A 20,619-nucleotide genomic window follows, 5' to 3' on the forward strand; every position below is an offset into this window, starting at 1 on the left:
CAGAGGAAATGCAGCGCTACTTCAGCAATGTATTTGATTTGGACAGTGGGAAGCTTTTACCCATTGAGAAACGTTCACAGAATCAAGCCTTTATTGATTGACAATGGTGAAGAGATGGTGATTTACCTCGAGTTACTAATATACAATGCAAACCCCAAATAAACAGAATATTCTTCTGGGGCAATGAATCGTGGCCCAAATTAATCTCTGCTATGGCTCTATTAATGCTGATTATTTTGTCTCTTTGTGTCCGCGTTGGTTCTGCCATTTAGAACAGGCTGTACCTATTAGGCACTGGTGCCAGCTTTGGGCGCAGCGCAGCTCTCCACTACCTTAGTAGAAGCTCCAGGAAAATTGTCCTCAGGTAGGAACAATACTTGTGCAGTTCGGCCTTCCCTCTATGGCTGCCTATTTCTGCCCCGGCTGGTTTAGAAGGGGGTGTGACCATACCTCAGCCTTACTTCCCCGGATTGCCCCGGGGAAGCTACCAGGCCTCAGTCGCTCCAAGCAGGTCAGTTTGCAGCGACTATCTACAGTTGTGCCTAACCCGTGAGTGCAAGGGTGGGGGGAGAGACGCCCTGCACGCTGTTGTGCAGCTAGCTCAGTGTCCCTTAGGCGGAAGCCCCTGGGAGAGCAGGTCTCCGCTGTGTTTACACACGGTGGGCGTGAGCGCGTAGGTAATACACACCCGAGAACCGCGCTGCTGACCGTGGGGGCGAGCAGTGTGGAGCGCGGGGGCCTGGCAGCGGACAAGAGCTAGACACCATCCAAAGAACCAGCCGGGGCTCCCAACTGTTAATAAAAACAGCCACACGCTTGCAAAAGAAGGCAACTCGCTGGGGCGGGGTCTGCAATGAGCCGGTCATTCGGCCGCGCTGCTGGGAACAGGGCGCTTCGCTTCCCTGGGAGCCTTCCCCCGCGTGGAGACACTCCCGTGCGCTGCCTCGGCTCCTCGCCCTGCCTCCCGGTGGTTGGGCGGAGCTGGGGCCGCTGTAAAGGAAGAGCCCAGCGGAGCTTGTGTGTGTGTGTGTGTGTGTGTTGGCCAGGGGCCCCGCGCGCCGAGAGCTAGCGCCTGGGCTGGGCTCAGGTGGGGGGCGGGAGTCAGACACAGGAGGCGAGGACCGAACCGAGGAGGGAGCGGTGGCGGCTCCACGCCCAGGCTTGTTATTGTTTAAAAAAGCACCCAAAAGGTGTGGCTGCGCCTGTCCTCCGCCAGCGGGGAGGGACTGGATTTCGCCTCCTTCTCCACCACCACCACCTGCAGCAGCCCGGCTTTCCTGCCACTGCTGCCCCAACCTGGGCACCGCGGAGACAGACGCCTGCGCCCCTACCACGCTCTTCCCCGCTCTGCTTAGTTTTGTACCTGGTGCCATTTCTTCTGCTCCCCTCGCTACCGCTCCCTCTTCTTCCCCTCCCGCTGAGGACAGCCGATCCGCTCCCCCCTTTACACACCTGTGCCTTTGCACCCCCTTCCATTCTGCCCGTCTGTCCCCCTCCCCTGAACTCACACCAGTCCCCCGCCTACCTTTCCTGGGCAGACACTCCCGCTAGGGACGCTGGCATTTCCCCCCTGCTCCTCCCCACCTGTCGCCCCCCTTTCTCCGTCCTGGTGCTTGCAGCCCCGATCCCTGGGAGCCGGCCTGGCCGTGAATGACTCTGCCCTGATCGCTTTGTCCTCCCCGGTGCTTTCGCCGAGCCCCTGCCCGCCGCCGAGATGAGCATGAACGGCGAGTCCCACCCGCGGCTCAACACCTTGGCCCGGATGGTCAGAGCCGAATCCGGCCCGGATATGCGCTACGAGATGAACTCCCATATGGTGGGCGGCGGCGGCGGCAGCGGCCATGCTACCCACAAAATGTACACCATCCAGAAAAACTATGTACAGGACTTCAGCTCGGAGGGATACGGGTAGGTGCAGCCGAGCGGCGGGCGTGGGTCCCCCGACGGGATCGCGGGCAAAAAAAGAAAACATTGATCGGCTGAGCGCGGGGGGTCACCCATGCATTTGGGGGGTGGGGTTGCGGCTCAGTCCGAGAAGAGATCAGGCTCTGCAAATGAGTGGAGAAGCTGCAAAAATATCTCCTCCTGTTCCCCTTTAGGTACTCTTGATGTACACAGGGGGAGGGGACGAGTTATTCCACCCAAACGCCTTTCTAACGCAAGTGAGCCTTGAAGTTTGTAACTTACTGCTACTTTTGCATGCTGGTTTTCTGCAGGCGATTCATTTCGCCTCAGTAGTTCTTTGTTTGTTTATTTGTTTGGTACGTTTGGGCAGGGAGAAGGGAGAATAAACACTCCCTGCAGGAAGAGGGCGTTATTTATACATTACTTATTCCGTGTGCCGAACAAGATTTGCGTCCTGGACGTTTACCTGTTAAAATATGAAATCTTTACCTTGCCAGTGCTCTTTGATCTCTTTCCCTGTGAAATACAAGAACATTTATGGTTATCATCATCTCTGGCTCTGTAGGCTTTCTTTTTTACTCTTCCCTGGAATGGAGATCTGGGCCTCTTCAGAAGCTGTTAGATAAAGCTCTTTGCAACTCATCCACGCCCATGGGATTTTGCTGTCTGTGAGCGAAGCAAAGCTAACCATAACACACAGAAGGTTCAGCAGCCTTTAGTCATCTCAAAATGGAATAAAAATAAAGAGAACCATTGAAAGACTGTGCAAACCCGATAATAGGGGGGTGATTTTCTTGGGGGTTGCTGTTCAGTACCCTGGGAAGAGATCAAGTTGCCTTATTGTCTTTGTTGCTGTTTGGATGCATTGTTGTTGTTTTTTTAATCTAAGTTTACCAAATGCTGTTTATTCTGTTTCTGTAACAAAGCCCGGCTTGAAATTGTGGGGTTCTAACTCTGAGTTTGTATCCAGAGCAGGGACATGGCAGGGTTGACAGCTTGTGTAGAAGTTTCTAATTTCAACAGTATAAAGACTCTTGTAATGGCGTCGCTGTTGCTTATTAACGGGAGACATCCGTCACTGTTGCTCTTAGCATTCTGTCAGGTGCTTTCAAGAGTTAGGAAAAGCAAATACAAGTGGATTGTCTAGGTGGACAAAAAGAGAACTAGTTTGCAGTTCACCTGTACTTTTCAAAACCCAGGTCCACTTTTTGTGTGTGTGTGCAGCTTGCAATACAGTACACTTTCGAAAACTGTTTGCATGTTGTATAATTCAGAATCTTTTATCTCCTTTCCCCCACCTGTCAAATTCTTTGAAGAAAATCCTTTAAAAATAGATCATTCTTAGTTGGCCCTAGGGTTGGTGGAGGTAGTCTAATAACAGAATATTTTCATAAACATTTCTGGTTTATTGTAACTGCTGTGAACCAGGTTTGAAGTCAACTCAGAGATTAGTACTATTTACAGTTTATTTTATCAGATCGTGCTACCTTTCTAAGTAAGCTAATTTTTGTGAGTCCTTTGAGGGCAAGCAAAGAATAATTTGAATTATTACTTGGATCACTTTTCTACTTCATATGGGGGCTCTCTCTGGAGGACTTAGGTACTAGTTAGAGCCTCTACAATATGGCATAGTTAAAGCAGGAAAATCCCCCTAGTGTAGATGCAATTATACCAGTATAAAAGTGCATATACCTGTATAGTCTGTTCCGGTTTGTTGAAGTGAAATAAACTATGCTGATGCAAAGCACCTTATACTGATATAGCTGCATGCATGTTAGGGCTTTTACTGTCATAACTATGAAAGTGAAAAATTCCAGCTCTTACTGACAACATCATGTCAGTAAAACTTTTTACATGTAGACCAGACCATAAATTGTGAAACCGCTTTTTATTAATTCTTGCATTTGTTTCTAATCTCTGCCAGCCATTACAATCGAAGGCCATGACCCTGTAATGAATTCCATCAGATTAGACCCCTGTACGCTCAAGAAGGATTTCTTTAAATAGCTCAGATTGTGAGACTTGGTCCTAGTTGTCTTACTGAAGACTTTGAGTAACTATGGGGTAGAACTTGGCCCTACCAAATACTAGTAGTCTGATCAAGGTGTATATAGAAAAGAACTTTAATCATTTTGGCTAGTGATTCACATGGCTGAAAAGTAGCATATATATTTTACTTCAATCATACATTGATATTGCCTGCATGAAAGATAAACCACATAAATCAAATCCTGCTCTCAACTACACTTTGGTAAGTCTGGAGTACCTCTATTAAAGTTATCATTGATTTAATCATGTTATTCACTTCAGCTGAGTTGCCTTGGCTATACAATGGTGTAACCCTGATTTAGAGTAGAATTTGACCCTTTGATTTTTGTTGATGGCACATTGTCTCATTTCTTCCCAGGAATATGCTAAAGGAACTAGACACGTATAAACAAACTGTACTGAATCAAGTACCTCCATAAAAGACATTTGGAAGTAAGGCTGCCCAAGCCACCACTTGCAACTCTGCTTAGGGTATGTTTACACTACGGGATTAATCCGAATTTAGATAATTCGAATTTGGGAAACAGGTTGTATAAATTCGATTGTGCGCGGCCACACTAAGCACATTAATTCGGTTTTTAACCACATTAATTCGGTGGTGTGCAGCCACACTACCCCATTAATTTAACCACAGTAATTCGGTGGTGTGCGGCCACACTAACCCTAATTCGAATTAACAAAATCGATTTAGGCGCTACTCCGCTCGTCGAGGTGGAGTACAGAAATCGATTTTAAGTGCCCTTTAATTCGAATTAACTGGCTCTGTAGTGTGGACGGGTGAAGGGTTAATTCGGATTAACGCAGCTAAATCCGAATTAAAGTCGTAGTGTAGACCAGGCCTTAGGTACATATGATTCTTTGTTAGTGAGCCACACAACAGTAAACATTACATGTTGTTTATTTATTGTGAATTATGTGCCCAATCTTCTGGTTCTTAGTATAGTTTATTTCTGATAAGGTGCCCTTACATCATAATTAAAGATAATTAATTGTTATTACAAACCAATATATTATTATTACACATATTGTAATAATATAAATTATAATACCTCTTCATGTTTGAACTCTAAATTGCTGGATAACTGGAATAATACGATGTTCTACCAGTGGTGTGTAGCATCATTCAGTTGTGGAATCCTTTGATGGAGATCTCCTATCCTTTAACTTAAGGCTGTATTCTGCCATCACGAGCTCACCCAAAAATCCAATTAATAACATTTAATATAAGTTATACATGTAAATTAATGGAAGAATACACTCCTCCTTTATTCTATTCCATCCTTCATGGGTTTTATCCCAGTGTAACTACATTGGCTTCATTGGAGTTATTCCTAAATTTCTCCTGATTTGAACCAGAATAAGTGAGAGGAGATATGAGGTCCCTTTAATTTATTTTTGTTTAACACTTATTTTAATTTAGCTTTTCTTTATTTTTTAATAGTGGTATAAAAAGCGTAGGCATAATTTATTTCAATTTGGACTTGATTGAGAGTGCTATTGTTAATGGTCTAGCATCAACACCCTTTCATTTCTTCTTGACAGCATATCCTTTGTTTTCATCTTTTTATTGACAAGGCCCAATCTTGCCAGGAGTTCAGACTAAAAATCCTCTTGACTCCATTGGGAGATCTCCCCATGGAACCCTAGTCCCATAGTTTTGGTCCCATTTTCATGAGATTTTGTGTCAAAACTTCAAGTGAATGCAGGGGTGCTGGAACAATTTGTATAATGGGGGTGCTGAGAGCCATTAAACCAAACTGTAAACCCTGTATGTAATGGAAACCACTTCAAGCCAGGGGGTGTGGTAGCATCCCTACTTCCAGCGCCTATGTCTGAATGGGAAAATAATGTTCTAAACAAAGAGCTGAAATGCATTTGTCCAAAATGTTTGAAACGTTTCTCTTCAAAACTTTGAACATCTTTACCCCAGTCTGAGGAATAATTCTTTGCAAAGGTTGATGTTTCTAAAATCAGTTAGGTGTTTAGCTGGGATGTGTCCAAAAGATAAGGACATTTTTATTACGGTATAACTAGAAAATAATTAGCGCCTGATCCTGCAGCTGTGCTGTTTGCAGAGCTCCCATTGACATCGAAAATTCTGCCTGTAGCAGGTCTGCAGAATCGGGGCCATAATCTATTCAATCAATCTTATAAATGGCATTCAGGCTGGCAATTCGTATGCCAGATTTCAGTGGAGATGTTAAACCTCCAAAACTGGGATATTTTTAAAATGCAAAAGCTACTGTACCTTAATCTTAAAATCAATAGGGTTAAATTTGGGGCCCGATCCTGTTGCTTTGAGGCCTACACACCTCCCCCTCTTATTCGCATTGAGTAACATCTTACTCACAGAGCAGTGCTAGGCGCTCCCTACCCTTAGGGCTGAGTATGCTGTCTCTGCGGTATTCCCAGCTTCTGCTGGCCTGGGAACTTGGGATGAGCTTGAGTCCTGAAAGTAGGTACTGTTTGACAGTGAATCTTGCCAGTTCATCAGGCAATTGACTATCTAACCCTTTGCTATCTAGGGATAAAATCCAATATACCATGAAGGGAAAAAAAGTGTCAAATTCTGCAATTTCGCTTGTCATTTCTAAGATCAGAAAAAAGTTCAGTCTATAGCTAATTATCAAGCACATAATACTTGGCTGCAAATCCAGATTCACTTAAATACATACGCTATTTTGAAATGTACTGTAGCTCACACACCCAGCAAATTGCAAGGGAGTGAGAAATCCACATACCAGCCCTGAAGTAACTTGTAGGGTCTGGCAGAATAATAAACAGTAAACTCAGAAGAAAAGTCTGGAGTTTCCTTTCTTCCTGCCTATCGAGCATTGCTGTGGTTTACAGGGCATCGGCCAATGTAAATCCTCTTCACTGATAAGATTGCTACCCCTTCACAGTCTCAAGTTGTGAGTGAGGAGGGCCCCTGCTGTGACCAATCAGAAGATAGAAAGCAAAGAACACAATCAGCTAACAAAGCTATTCCTGTCTGTAGGTCAGCAAAAGAAGAAAACCCACAGCAAGAAATGGGGTGGGCCATTGGGAGTTGTTTGGGAAATAAGGAAGAAAAACAGGTTGTCACTTTCATAACTCGCTCTTTACAGGAGAGTGGGTGAGACCACTTCCTTACAAGCTGTCTTCCTAGAAATAAAGCCTCTTTCAAGTGATGTATGTAGTGTAGTTGTAGCCTTGTTGGTCTCTCTTTCAAGTGAGGCTTCTGCTAGAAGAAGTATATTTCCTGGATCTGCACACTAAGCTAGAGCCCTTGGGCCCGATTCCATACTCCTTGAGATTTAAGAATGGGAAAGACAAAGTTATGTGGGTAAATGTTAGTGAAGCATATTATACTCAGCAGATAGATAGTGTGTTTAAGAAGATGTTGTTGTTCCTAAGGCTTAATCCTGTATGTTTTAATGGTGAAGAAACTCCCTGGCTCCATTGAAGTCAGTGGGAATTTTTCCATTAACTTCACTCGAACCAGGATTTCACCCAAGTCTTTCTCTATTACAGGATTAAAGGCTTGATCCAGCAAGGTACAGAGCCTCCTGAGCTGTACTCCCTCAACTTCTGTTGAGTGGAGGATGCTTACCATCTCTCAGAAGGTGTTCAGCACCTCACAAGATGAGTCCGTTTGGTGAGGCTTCAATATGCAAAATTAGCACTTGTAACAAAAGTGATATATCGAAAACTCAGTTATAACATTCCTGATTTTTCATGCATTCACCTTGGGAAACCTTGTTTTATGGTATTTTAATTTTTGGTTACATCTATTTAAATATTGTGACTAGATATGTAGCTACTTTTTTTACACGCTCCTCTTCAAAATATGTCTCATTTGTATTTTCCTGTGAGCATATAAAATTTATAACATGCAGGTCACAGCTTTTGTTAGTATTTGATTGGAGTACTTTTGTGTCCAAGTTCAGGAACACCTGTGACTAGTAGGCAGCAAATATAAAGTTATTTAGCAGTTGGTTAAACAATGATGCATACAGCGCTTGCTCTTGGAATTTAGAATCCAGTTCAGGTTTTTATTAACCACTGCTGAGTGAGCATATCAAGTAATGCCTTGATGAATCTGTTGCTTGTTCAGACAAGTTTGAGGGAGTGAAAAAAAACATGATTTTTTTCTCAAGTGTTGGCTTGTTGCATATGGCAATTGCGTGGGTCTTTGAATCTGAGCATAAAGATCATTTTAAAAACTTGTTTTAATTGTGAAAACAGGAAAAATTGTTTCTCTGGGGGGCCCAACCATTTAACTCCTTTAGGTGTTGTTGGCCCTTTGATGTGTATCCTCTTATACACACACAGGCCAGAGGTTTGGCCTTTTTGCATCCCTTCTGTGTTGCTCTCCAGGCATAAAGGGGCTGTAAAGCTGCCCTAAGGATTCTTGAAGGTACCCACTAGTTCTGCAGAGGGCACCTGGCTGTTCACGAGCCCCACCCCACCTCTCTGCACTGCCTGCAGCGGGAGTGCTGCTACTCTCCAGTCAACGTCCAGTTGGCGGAAGTTAGATCAGCCCTAAGGCTGTGCCAGCTTACACTGGGACCATACTGGTCTTCAGGAGTCCTGGGCCTCTGGGACTGCAAAAGTGATATGTAGCCCCCTCCCCCTCCCACTTTGCTCACCTCTTAGGTTCTGTACTGAGAACAGCTCAGCTGGACTTGAGGATCAGGACTTAAGTGTTAACAAAAGAGAAAATACTTCTTTTCAAAATATATAATGTAAGAAATCTTTAGACTATTCAAATGTTTCTAATAACACTAGCAGTGAGCAACACTGGGTGAAAGAGAACAGGCGCAGACCTGCAAGTGAGTTCTTGCTTACTGCAGCTCTGTTGCTGACTCATTGTGTGGCCTTGGGAAAGTGTCTCTGTCTCATTTTAAAAGTAATGTTTTATTGTTTTCCTCCCCTTGGAGTTGTGAGGATTATTGCTAATTAACAGTCATATATAGCTCAGTGGTTTGAGCATTGGCCTGCTAAACCCAGGGTTGTGAGTTCAATCCTTGAGGGGGCCACTTAGGGATCTGGGGCAAAAATCAGTACTTGGTCCTAGTAGTGAAGGCAGGGGGCTGGATTCGATGACCTTTCAGGGTCCCTTCCAGTTCTATGAGATAACAACATATGGAGATAGGCTTAGGTGTGGGACGTCCTGTACGTGCACACGTGAAAACATGGTTTAAAATCTAAGAATAATTAGTTAGGGCCAGATTGAGACCCGCCCTTCTGTAGGGTGGGGAGCTGCTCATGAAATCTGTTCCTGCACAAAGACTGATCACAACAGCAATCCCTGGGGAGCCACATCCTTGCTCCCTCATGGAGAGCCACGGACTAATGTAGCAGGGGAGTAGCCTCCATCCTAATGAATGGAGCAAAGTGCATGCCTTCAATGCACAAGGAGCAGAACTTGGAGAGATTCTGCCTCATTTCTCTTCTGGTGCTCCTCCTGGAGTGGTACATGCTGGACCTTTTGCAAAATACACAACCCTACCCTATGTTTTAAAAGCTGCATCCCTGCCCCAAAATCAAATTGTTTTGATATATACACATACTTTTATATAAAAGCACAAAATGCTTCTTTGCTGCTTTAGGATATTTTAATATCATACTTTTGAAAGTCATGAATTAGCATCAGAATAAACATTCTTGTGTAAGGCTTTGAGATGTAATAAAAAATATGGATTTATAAATCATTCCAGACCTAAAGCGTGATTCACCATTGACAGACTCTGTTTTTATGCCAGTGTAATTCCATGGGTTTCCATTCACTTAAACAATGTAAAACTAGAATAATGTAACGGTGAATCAGGTCCCAAATGCATATTTAGTAAAAGTCAGTGCACTCTTGTTTTGGAAGTCCAGACAAAAGACCTGATCTCTGATTTTCCCCTCTATCTAAATATACAGGTTGTCTGATTTTGACAGTGTGAATCACTGGTTCTTCTAGACTAAGTGAAAGAATGACTCCATATGTGATAGGGACCATCTTCCTACTGTATGTGTGTACAATGCCTTGTGCAACGGGACCTTGATCCCTAACTGGGGATGCTGTGTGCTATCGCAGTACAAATAATAATAACAGTCCTTCAGTTTCATATCCAGAAGTCTGTTTCATCTCAAACAATCTCAGAAGATGTGTGTGTCAGCATGATGCTTCTGTAACAGCTCATTTGGTTTGAATCACATCAGGGTTAACTAGATCCTACATCCTTGTGAAGAACATAAATGGAGTTGTGTGTAGGGTGTATTGGCCATTTGGATGAGACTTTAAAAATCAAGGTTCTTTCTTCCATGCATGCATATTAAAGATGCCATATCACATTTTAGAAGAGTAGGATTTTGCCCTGATTTCTCTGGCCCAAGCTTCTCTTCCCAACTGTTCATCCACTTGGCTGTTGCCTCCATCACAAGATTGGCTATATGATGCTAGGCAGCATGGATGGGATTTTTAGAAGAATGCAGACTTGTCCTAACTGTTCCTATTGAAGTCAAGAGGAGTTTTACCATTGACTTCAATAGGAATAAACTCCTCTTGACTTCAATAGGAACAAAGAGTTAGGCCATGGTTTTTGAAAATGCTACCCTGTATTGCTTATAAAGTACCCTACAGTTCTAGAGAGTGAAAAATATTATAGTGTATTAATGTAAGAGATTGCAACATGTTGATGAAAAATCATAGTGATATTTAATCCTTGATATCATAAGAGGTGGTATATATTTCAACAACTGGTTAGATTTGTTTGCTGCCACTGTTGTAGAGTTTGTGTGTCAATCAAAGTGTGTTTAGGCATTATATTAGCTAATGTTTCATTTGAGAACTTGTTAGAAAGTTCACTTCCATATTCTTTTAGTTTTAAAATAGGAGGGACATTTTTGAATGTGAATGCATGTTTGTGCAGATAAATCCTTTTCACAAGGATTTGAAAGGATTGTACACTTGGCTAGTGTAAATCGGCATAGCTCCATTGACTTCCTGGAGCTACCCTGTCTTACCAGCTGGGGCTTTGGCACCAAATAGCTACACCTGCCTGGCGATTCTACGCAGAACCATTTGTTGCACTTCACCAAAGCAAAGTTTTTATTTCTGGAATTAGCCTGTCTAAATTTTTAAAGTGAAACTGATGCTGAAGTACAGAATCTTGTGGTTACACCTTTACTTTCAGATACAGGGATCTTTTCTCTAGTCAGTGCATGCCAGTTAATGCACACATACGTGTAGGCTTCCTTATACTTGTTCGTCAGTCTTTTAAATTGTTGTAGTAGGTTAGTTTATTTGGAAAGGATTTTCTTTCTCAGCTTTGGAGATTCTTAGACTGACATAATGGACCTTTTGGAATTTTCATACATTCTTTGTGCCTTACCTCAGTTGATATGAATCAGCAGAGCTCCACTGAAGTCAATGAAGCTATGCTCATTTGCCCCAGCTGAAGATCTGTCCCCTTACATAAAACTCCTGTGAATATAAGGCATTTTACTTTCAGAGAGGGTGCCTAAAAGATTAGTAGGCAAAAATAGTGTTCTCATATGCTAGTAAAAAAAATGATTTGAAAAATATAGGCCACTTAACAAGAATGCTCCCTTTTTATGTTTTGAATTTTATGAGTGCAAATAATTGCAGGTGCAATTGTTGTAATGTAGATTTTAGGTGTAGACAGATACTTGTAGATCCAAAGACATCAGCTGAGCCCACAAAGAATTATGGGTGTAGAAAAGGAGCTTGGGTTAAAATTGAGTCCATACGGTTTGGCTTTTCTTGTGCTGCTGCCGAGGAGGGCATGCTGCAGCTTGGAAAGTTAGCTTTATGTCACCTTTGTGCTTCTTCAGTCTGGGGTTGTTTGTACTCCAGTTCTGGTCCCCTGGAATAACCTAAAACAGCTTAGGCGCTGCTCTGAATTGTGCTACTATTTGGTATATACTGAAGAATTTAAGGATTTTGTTACTCTTGTAGGATGGGTATGTTCCCCTGCTACGGTCACAGATCTGTGCTAGAATAAGAACTTTCTCCTTTACCAGGTGCCAGCTTCTCCCTTCTGCTTGATCCTACCGTGAAGTCATCATCAAGCCTATGCTTCTAGAATTACAGCCTGTTCCCACAGAGATTGTTATGATGCTGCAGAGTCAGCATTCTAACTTCACTGCAGGATAAAATAGGAGGGGAGATGCAGCATATTGATCTCTGAGAAGCCTGACTAAATTTATTATTTCATATCACTTTCCTTAATTGTTGGGAATATGAATTTCTTACTTCCTTTGAAAATGTATTTAAATTAAAGCCTAATTCATGCTGCAAATTTCATTCTACTATTCCTGTTTTTCCCTCCCAGTCAAAATGGTACCGGTACCATGTCGAGACGTCAGAACACCATTCAGGATCTTTTGCAGAATTGTGCGGATTGCCTGATGCGTGCTGAACTTATAGTGCAGCCTGTGAGTCCCCTTTATTTTGCTTATCCTAAATGAATATTAACACTGTACGTAATGGTACTTCAGAACTTTCACACAATTAACTTTGGTTCAAAGTTGAAATTCCACTTTTCCTCTTCTCACTGATCCTTTCAGATGTTCTGCAAAGGAAAGCTTGCCTTTCGTCTGTTGGCCTGAAATACTACGTATCCTTTTCAGATCTCGCTCTTGAAACATGTACCTTTCACTTCTGATTGACTTTTCAGTAGAGCTGGTTGGAAAAAAATTAATTCCAAGATTTTCTGATTGAGAAAAAGGAACACACTTTCTGTGAAAATGGTCATGGAACATTAATCACACCAGCTCTAATTTTCAATGTTAGACTGACACCACTGTCAGTGTAAACCATCCCCGTAAATGGCGTGGCCACTTATATGCTTCCCCAAACTTGGCTGTATTTGTTCAACAAAGTGTTCTGAGCTGCAGTTGCCCTGAAATTGAACCAGCCCTGCACAAAACTGCTGTATCCTGGCTGGTAAGGAAGGGTATGAAACTAGGCTGAGGTCCCCTTAGCTGTCTCTTCTTAAATGTATCCATTCCAGTTCTGCTCTCAGCTCCCCCAGTGTAAATGCAGAGTTGGTCAATGGTGTGCAGTGGAGTTATTCTGGATTTACACTGGAGTAACTGGGTTCGATCCTGCCAGGTGTTGAGCACCCTGAACTCGGATTGAAATCAAAGGGAATTCAGGATGCTGAGCACATGATGAGATTGAGGTCACTGAGATCTGAATTAAGCCCACAATCTCTGCAGAGGATGTAATTAAAATTACATTTTAGGGCCCTCTGTGGGCTCCAATCTCTTCCAGGAATGAACTCTCTGGTTCAGAGTTTTGTTTCCTTTTCTGAGTTATTGCACGTGTGTGTCCATGCTTTTGGAAATGTCCGTGCCAAAGCAAATGCTTTCTCTTTCACCTAATATTATTTCAGTGGATTTAAAACAAAGAAGCGCTTCATTCTGGCTCTGGGCCACTTGTTGCACTGTTTAGTTTTAATTCTTTTGGGGCCAAAGAGTGTGAAGTCCATAAGAATTTTGCCTGCCTAAAGGTGGTGGGGGAAAAAATGCATGTTCGATTGTGACTGGTCCCGTGTAGGTGCACAAGTAGGGAGACAGGTTAAGGATCCTTTACCCCTTGTGCAGCGGCTGTGCGCATTCTGGTTCATGACTCTGAGGTAGCAATTATTGCCAGCCTCCACAAGTTGATAGGGAGGGATGTGAGAGGGGCTGGCCATGGCCTGTCCCTGCTCTATCCCAAGTTAATAGCACTGGCCCCATGCAGGGTGAGTGCATTCTGTGATTCTCAGAAGGTATTTCACTTGAATCAGTACAATGCCTAGCAATTCCCATTGGGGCACAGCACTTACTTATTACTCCTTTAATTCCTGGGGTGAAATATTGGCTCCATTTAGGTAAGTGGGAGTTTTGCCGTTGACTTCCATGGAGCTAGGATTTAATCTCTGGTGTTTATAAAGACCATAAGCGTTCAAGTCTTTGCGCTGAAATTGTCAATGGACTTAGGGGCAGTTCTTAACACAACAACGTGAGAAATGTGACCATTGTGGACAAGTATGGAGACATTTTTCATTTTGAGGGTTAGTATGATGGTCCCAATGCCAGATTCAAGGAAACCCAAGCTATGTGTACTAAGGAGCCTATCATTATTTTTTTGGAAGGCTTTGATTTGTATCTACAGTGCTGACATTTTGTTATAGTGGGAAATAAAACAAAAGCAGAGACATTAATTATTATTTAAAAGTATAATCACAGAAGAGGAGATTCATAAGGAATTCCGAAATAGTCGCATTTCAAATCATTATATTTATTAATATTCATTTCTTATTTATTGATTGTTGACAGAACTGAAAGCAAAAAGAGTTTATCAGCTGTCTCCAAGTGCAGTGTGTCATACTTTTTAAAATGTAATTGCTCCTGATAACAGATCAAAGCATTGTCTCTCTTTAAATAAATTACCGAGCTGGGATTTGTACAATGTATGATTTTTCTTCTGTTTCGTTTAGGAATTGAAATATGGGGATGGCATTCAAATAAGCAGGAACAGAGAACTGGAAGAATGTTTTGCACAGACCAATGAACATATGGATATCCTTGATGGACTGATCAGAGAGATGAGGCAAATGGGCCAGCCTTGTGATTTATATCAGAAAAGGTACTGCCATTGGTGAATGACAAGAGGAATGTGCTCCCGTCACATTGTAAACAAACAGCCTTCTCATTATGCCTTCAGAGCTTAAAAAAAAACCCCAACCAGCAATGGGACAAATGATTGTGATCTTGTTTACCCAAGTGTAAATCTGGAGTAACTCCACTGAAGTCAGTGACATTACTCTGCTTTTATGCTGTAACTGAGATCAGAATCTGCTCCAGCATGCTGGCCTTATAGTGCGGAATCTTTGGCACATATGAAAGTGCATACCATTTTATTCTTCTCTGCATGTGAATTGTGTCACACCTTGTGCATCTAAAGCTGGGGGAAAACCAAGCCACCTAAGCTGTCAGAAAAGATAGCTTTCATGAGATTTGTGTGCTGTGTACACAGGCATTTCTGCAGCAGAGGCCAGCAGAAATAATTACTTTCCGTGTACGTATATGAGACTTACTGCTGCATGTGATTTTTAGTGTGGAGCTTTAGCAGACAGGATGTAGCTGTGTCTGTTTGACCTACAGTAATGATCCTTCATTTGAGGATTGGCAGGATTTCCTTCTGAACCTGTCATCCTCACTCCCCATTCAGTCAGAGGAACGAGTAAGGAGTGATATCAGGGACTCTCCTCCTCACCAGACACAAATTTGCTGCCTCTGAAATGCTCACAGTTCCTGCTGCCAGAAAAGCAAGAGATCAGAAGATGGAACTAAACTCCAGTTCCCTTCATGCTAGTGCAGGGCAATACCGCTCAGTGGACCTGGCAGCATTATACTTCTCATGAAGTCTCCTATCTCAGTTGCTATCCTGAGATTTTTGTCAAGGTTCTGTTCCTCAATCAGATCACGTGGGGCGGGGGGGGGGGGGGGGGGGGGGGGGGTGTTCTTGCACACTTCCTGGTTCAGTAGGAGATGTGAATTGCTTTATTTACATCTCTTTTGGGTATTTTCCTGGTTCGTGCTAACTATTTCCTTTCCCTTTTCAGGCTTCTTCAGCTTCAAGAGCAAATGCGTGCCCTTTATAAAGCCATCACTGGGCCTCGCGTCCGGAGGGCCAGCTCTAAGGGTGGTGGCTGCTATTCCTCTCAGAGCGGCTCAGGCTGGGATGAGTACACCAAACGCATCACTAGTGAATGTTTGGGCTGGATGAGGCAGCAGAAGGTAAACCTATCCGAAGCGCAAATAGGGTAGTCAAAAATGGTGCAGCGTTGAATCTCACTTCACACTCAGTGGTGTTGTGGGAATCATCAGAACATTTTAAAAAAAGCTTGTGAGACAATGTTGTGTTGTCTTTTCTTTCTTTTTCTTTTAATTGCAGTTCATTATATATATGTATTTTCATTGAAATAAAGAACAGGATCCAGAACCCTATGTAACAGGGAGAAAAGGTGGCTCCCAGATGGTATAACAAAGACTGTGACACAAAGAAATAATGGGCCATTTATTTCAGATTCGTGCTCAGCATTTGCACTATTCCTGCATGCCTGCCTTTTTGCCTTCACATATACCCTCTGTGCCTTTGATTTATATTTACCAACTGCCCAGTTAAGACCATCTGCCATGGTTTTATCCTTTTGGCCAGTACACTGTAGCTAATACCCCACTAGTGTACCTAAATCCCAGCTAGAGTAGGAAAGTAGCATTGCTAGTTAGAGGACTAAGCTTTCAAAATTGGTTCCCTAAATAGCCAAATTTCAGATGTGACAAATGTTCATGTGCACCGGCCGCATGTGAAAAATTCTCATTTGTCTGTGTACACAAGTTGCTGAAGACACCTGTTATAACCCAGTAGTCTGGTTCTGTGCTGATGAGGTGGTTACCCTATTTTTATGATTTGATAAATCCCTTGGAGTGCACCCATTATCTGGCTGGTGGGAGGTGTGGGAGAAAATGGCTGCAATTGGAATTTGCACCAATCCAGCCTTGAATTTGGATTTCTATCTATTACTTTTCCAAAACGAAGAACTATTTAATCTGCTTTTATGATAATACGTACGGCTACGGCCCCATCTTCCTAGCTTCCGTTTACGATATTTACCAGGTGGCTTTTTTGCAAACCACATGAGGAAAGATAAGCTCCTTGCACACTCCCTTCAATCCTCCACACCTGTGTGAATACCAATCACTCTCCAGTGCTGTGGGTTCTGTAATAGCTCTAGTACACAGACAGAGGCATGTTGTAGGGGTGGGTGGGAAAGTGGAGATGCACTAGCATTGTGCCTGCAGAGTCCGGGAGTAGGTATGATTCCTCCAAACATGCTGTGGGAGGAACACACTCACTGCTAGCCCTTGTTACAGTTTAGGAAATGGTGTAACTTGTATGGGGGGACTTCCAGCTACAAGTCAGTGTGAAGACCAGAGATCACCCACCAGCCATTGTACTTAACATGGGACACCCCATTCAGACAGGCCTACCTGTACACAGGGAGCACAGGCTTTCTGGCTGCATCCTGCATAGAAGCTGTAGAAGAAAAAGAGGGTTCACTCCCCATGCCAGTTCCCTTAGCTCACCCAGGCTGGGGCAGTTATCATTTGGCCCCTTAGCACTTTTTTTGTTTGACAGTTCACATTAGTTTTGAACTCTTCCCTGCTTCCTGTACTCCACAATACATACTGTATTTCACTCCCCTGGAGTCTAGGATTTATTATGCAGAGCCCAGCTACAGGACCAAGGTAATGTTTTCCCTAGTAATACGATACATGGGAAACCATTCACAGCAGCTGTTGCTTTCTGCCTCTGCTTTATTTTTCTTTCATGGTGGTTTGTTGATAGGAGAATCAGATGCTAAATATCCCAACTGAATTTCCATGGTGTATAGAGGGACAGTGAGCTGGAATCCAGCCACCCCTTATTCACACACTGAAGCAGCAGCAACTTTAGATGATTGCCAAACACTTTGGCCTTTAGCTGAAATGAAAAAGGGTCAAAGTCCTATGTAACTTATAGATGGTCGACTGTATAAAATGGCTTCCTTTGTTGGAATCTTTCCAGCTCTGCCTAACCATGGGTGTGGCTCAAGATAGCAGGTATTGTAGTAGTAGTTGTATTGCAATGCTGAGTCATAGCGATTTGATTTCAGGTTAATAATTACCTGATATGCTCTCAGCCCAAGAGTGATATGGGCATGTATGTGTATGTATGTGTATTCACAGACACCACATATATACATATCAATATCTCTCTCAGACTGAGATAATATCTGGTAATTATCAGCATGGAAACAGTGATTTGGCTGTGTTTTTACAGTTGGAAGCATAATGATTTTGATCATCCTTATAATGGATTTAATGGACTTTGGTATTTAAAAATATCAAAACAAGGAATTGTGATCCTTGTTAGCTATTGTCCGGGTTCATTGTCACTTTTTCAAAGAACGTTTCTAGAGATTTTCCCTTGACATAGCAAGCATCCCAAATAGAAATGTTACCAATTGGTAGGGCCCTACCAAATTCACGGCCATGAAAAATGCATCACGGACCATGAAATCTGGTCTTTTGTGTGCTTTTACCCTATATTATACAGATTTCACGGGGAGACCAGCATTTCTCAAATTGGGGGTCCTGACCCAAAAGGGAGTTGTGTGTGGGGGGGTTGCAAGGTTATTTTAGGGGGAATCACAGTATTGCCACCCTTACTTCTGCGCTGCCTTCAAAGGTGGGCAAATGGAGAGTGGCAACTATTGACCGGGCACTCAGCTCTGAAGGCAATTGCCCCACCAGCAGCAGCGCAGAAGTAAGGGTGGCAATACCATATTATGCCACCCTTACTTCTGTGCTGCTGCCTTCAGAGCTGGGCGGCCAGAGTGGCGGCTGCTGACTGAGGGCCCAACTCTGCAGGCAGCTGTGCAGAAGTAAGGGTGGCAATACCATACTAGGCCATCTTTACTTCTACGCTGGTGCTGGCAGTGGCTCTGCCTTCAGAGTTGGGCTCCTGGCCAGCAGTCACCACTCTCCAGCCACCCAGCTCTGAAGGCAGCACTGACACCAGCAGCAGCGCAGAAGTAACGGTAGCAGTACCACAACGCCCCCCTACAATAGTCTTGTGACCCCCCCCCCCAACTCCTTTTTGGGACCCTTACAATTACACCATGAAATTTCAGATTTAAATTGCTGAAATAATGAAATTTATGATTTTTAAAATCCTATGACTGTGAATTTGACCAAAATGAACTGTGAATTTGGTAGAGCTCTACCAATAAGCCACTCTGTCTTAAATGGTCCCTTACCATATGTGCTAACCACTTATGCTAAACAATTGGTTCCATTTCATGTTTGCTGTGACGCTAGGAGTACCTTTCCCAGACCCGAAGAAGAGCTCTGTGTGGCTGAAAAGCTTGTCTCTTTCACCAACAGAAGTTGATCCAATAAAAGACATACCTCACCCACCTTGTCTCTCTAATATCCTGGGACCAATACAGCTACAACTGCATATACCAATAGGCCAGACAGACAATGTGTTCCAGAGTCATTCTGGTCTAAATAATATAGTCCAAATTCTGCTCTTAGATATACCTGTGCTGCCCCCTATTGAAGTCTGTAAGTTACTGTAATTTATTTTGATGGAAATGTAATGTGTAACTGAGGGTACGTCTACACTACGAGATTAATTCGAATTTAGATAATTCGAATTTGGGAAACAGATTGTATAAATTCGATTGTGCGCGGCCACACAAAGCACATTAATTCGGTTTTTAACCACATTAATTCGGTGGTGTGCGGCCACACTACCCCTAATTCGAATGAACAAAATCGATTTTGGTGCTACTCCGCTCGTCGGGGTGGAGTACAGAAATCGATTTTAAGCGCCCTTTAATTCGAAGTAACTGGCTCCGTTGTGTGGACGGGTTAAGGATTAATTCGGATTAACGCAGCTAAATCCGAATTAAAGTCGTAGTGTAGACCAGGCCTGAGAGTAGAATTTGGCGGTGTGTGTTTTCACAAGCTGCATGAATCTCATAGAGTCATAGGGCCAGATTCTGTTTCCAGAGACATCAGAGCAGCTCCTGTGATGTCAATTAAGTTCCTCTGGGGAACATAAAGGAACAGTTTAGCTCAGACCCACTAGAGATGAAAATATACCTTATCTAGTCCAGTTTTAAGTGACTCAAGTGATGGTTCCTCAGCCACTATGTTAGGAGCCTGTTACACCATCTAATAAAGATCTTACTTTTAGGAAACTTTTTAACTCCTATTCTGAGCTTCCCTTAGCTCAGTTGTACACCTTACCTCCTAGAGTCGGATTTCCCTGTGTGTGCGTTTCCCTGGTGCTTTGTTTTGGATAATATGTGCCTTATTGCAAATGAAGAGACACATGCTTTCCCTTTCTTCTTTAGGCTGAAATGGAGTTAGTGAAATGGGGTTTTGACGCAGCAGCTATTGAGCAACAAATTAATGACCACAGGAGATTTCACAATGCCATCGGGGACTATCGCTGGCACCTGGACAAAGTGAAAACAGATCTGGTAATCGACTTTCTCCATCCTTCTAAGTTCATATCCACAGGTTGCTAAAATTACTGCAGCAGTGAGGATAGCCAGGTGTCTTCTGTTCAAAAGGCCTGGCTGTCAAGATTACGGCAGCTTTAGGCCGGGATGCTTGTAATCCGTTCTGCCTTTTTTGCTATTCCTTTCTTTTCCCAATATTTCCATGAAGATAACGATATTGAGCAATGATGTGGAATTTCATAATTTTGTATAAACCTTAACAAATGAATCCTCACAACACTTCAGTGGTGTAGGTCAGCGTTGTTGTTCCTACTTTATAGCTAGGGGAGTTTGATACACAGAGATTAAGGGCTAGATTGTGCCCTGTAAATACAGTCCTGAGCAAGGGGTGCTGTGAAGACAGCTCCACCCCAGGAGCAGACCAGGCAGGTATTTTGTCTGACCTCTCTGAGGCACAACACCTTCCCTGTTCCCCTTTGGTTCTAGGGTGGGGAATGGGGCAGGCCTTTAAAAGGTGCTGCTTGCATCCCCCTGATACTTGGCCAGCAAGTGGGAGGAATGGGGGAGTCAAAGCTCCACCCTTCTTTATTCCTTTCCT

General features: G+C 43.2%; 1 protein-coding gene across 1 annotated transcript in view; it reads left to right on the top strand.

The window, feature by feature from the left end:
- The first annotated feature begins 1,170 nt into the window (after nt 1-1,170).
- The window catches only part of DSP (desmoplakin), a 48,977-nt gene continuing 29,528 nt past the window's right edge, over nt 1,171-20,619 (top strand). Inside the window, exons 1-5 of the mRNA XM_024206778.1 lie at nt 1,171-1,908; nt 12,282-12,384; nt 14,436-14,584; nt 15,564-15,738; nt 19,911-20,039. Of these exons, the coding sequence (XP_024062546.1) occupies nt 1,715-1,908; nt 12,282-12,384; nt 14,436-14,584; nt 15,564-15,738; nt 19,911-20,039 (750 nt within the window). The 5' untranslated portion in view covers nt 1,171-1,714. The remainder of the gene's footprint in view (nt 1,909-12,281; nt 12,385-14,435; nt 14,585-15,563; nt 15,739-19,910; nt 20,040-20,619) is intronic.

The sequence above is a fragment of the Terrapene carolina genome, unplaced genomic scaffold (assembly GCF_002925995.2).
Source record: "Terrapene carolina triunguis isolate 2854851 unplaced genomic scaffold, T_m_triunguis-2.0 Scaffold58, whole genome shotgun sequence".
Taxonomy (NCBI): Eukaryota; Metazoa; Chordata; order Testudines; family Emydidae; genus Terrapene; species Terrapene triunguis.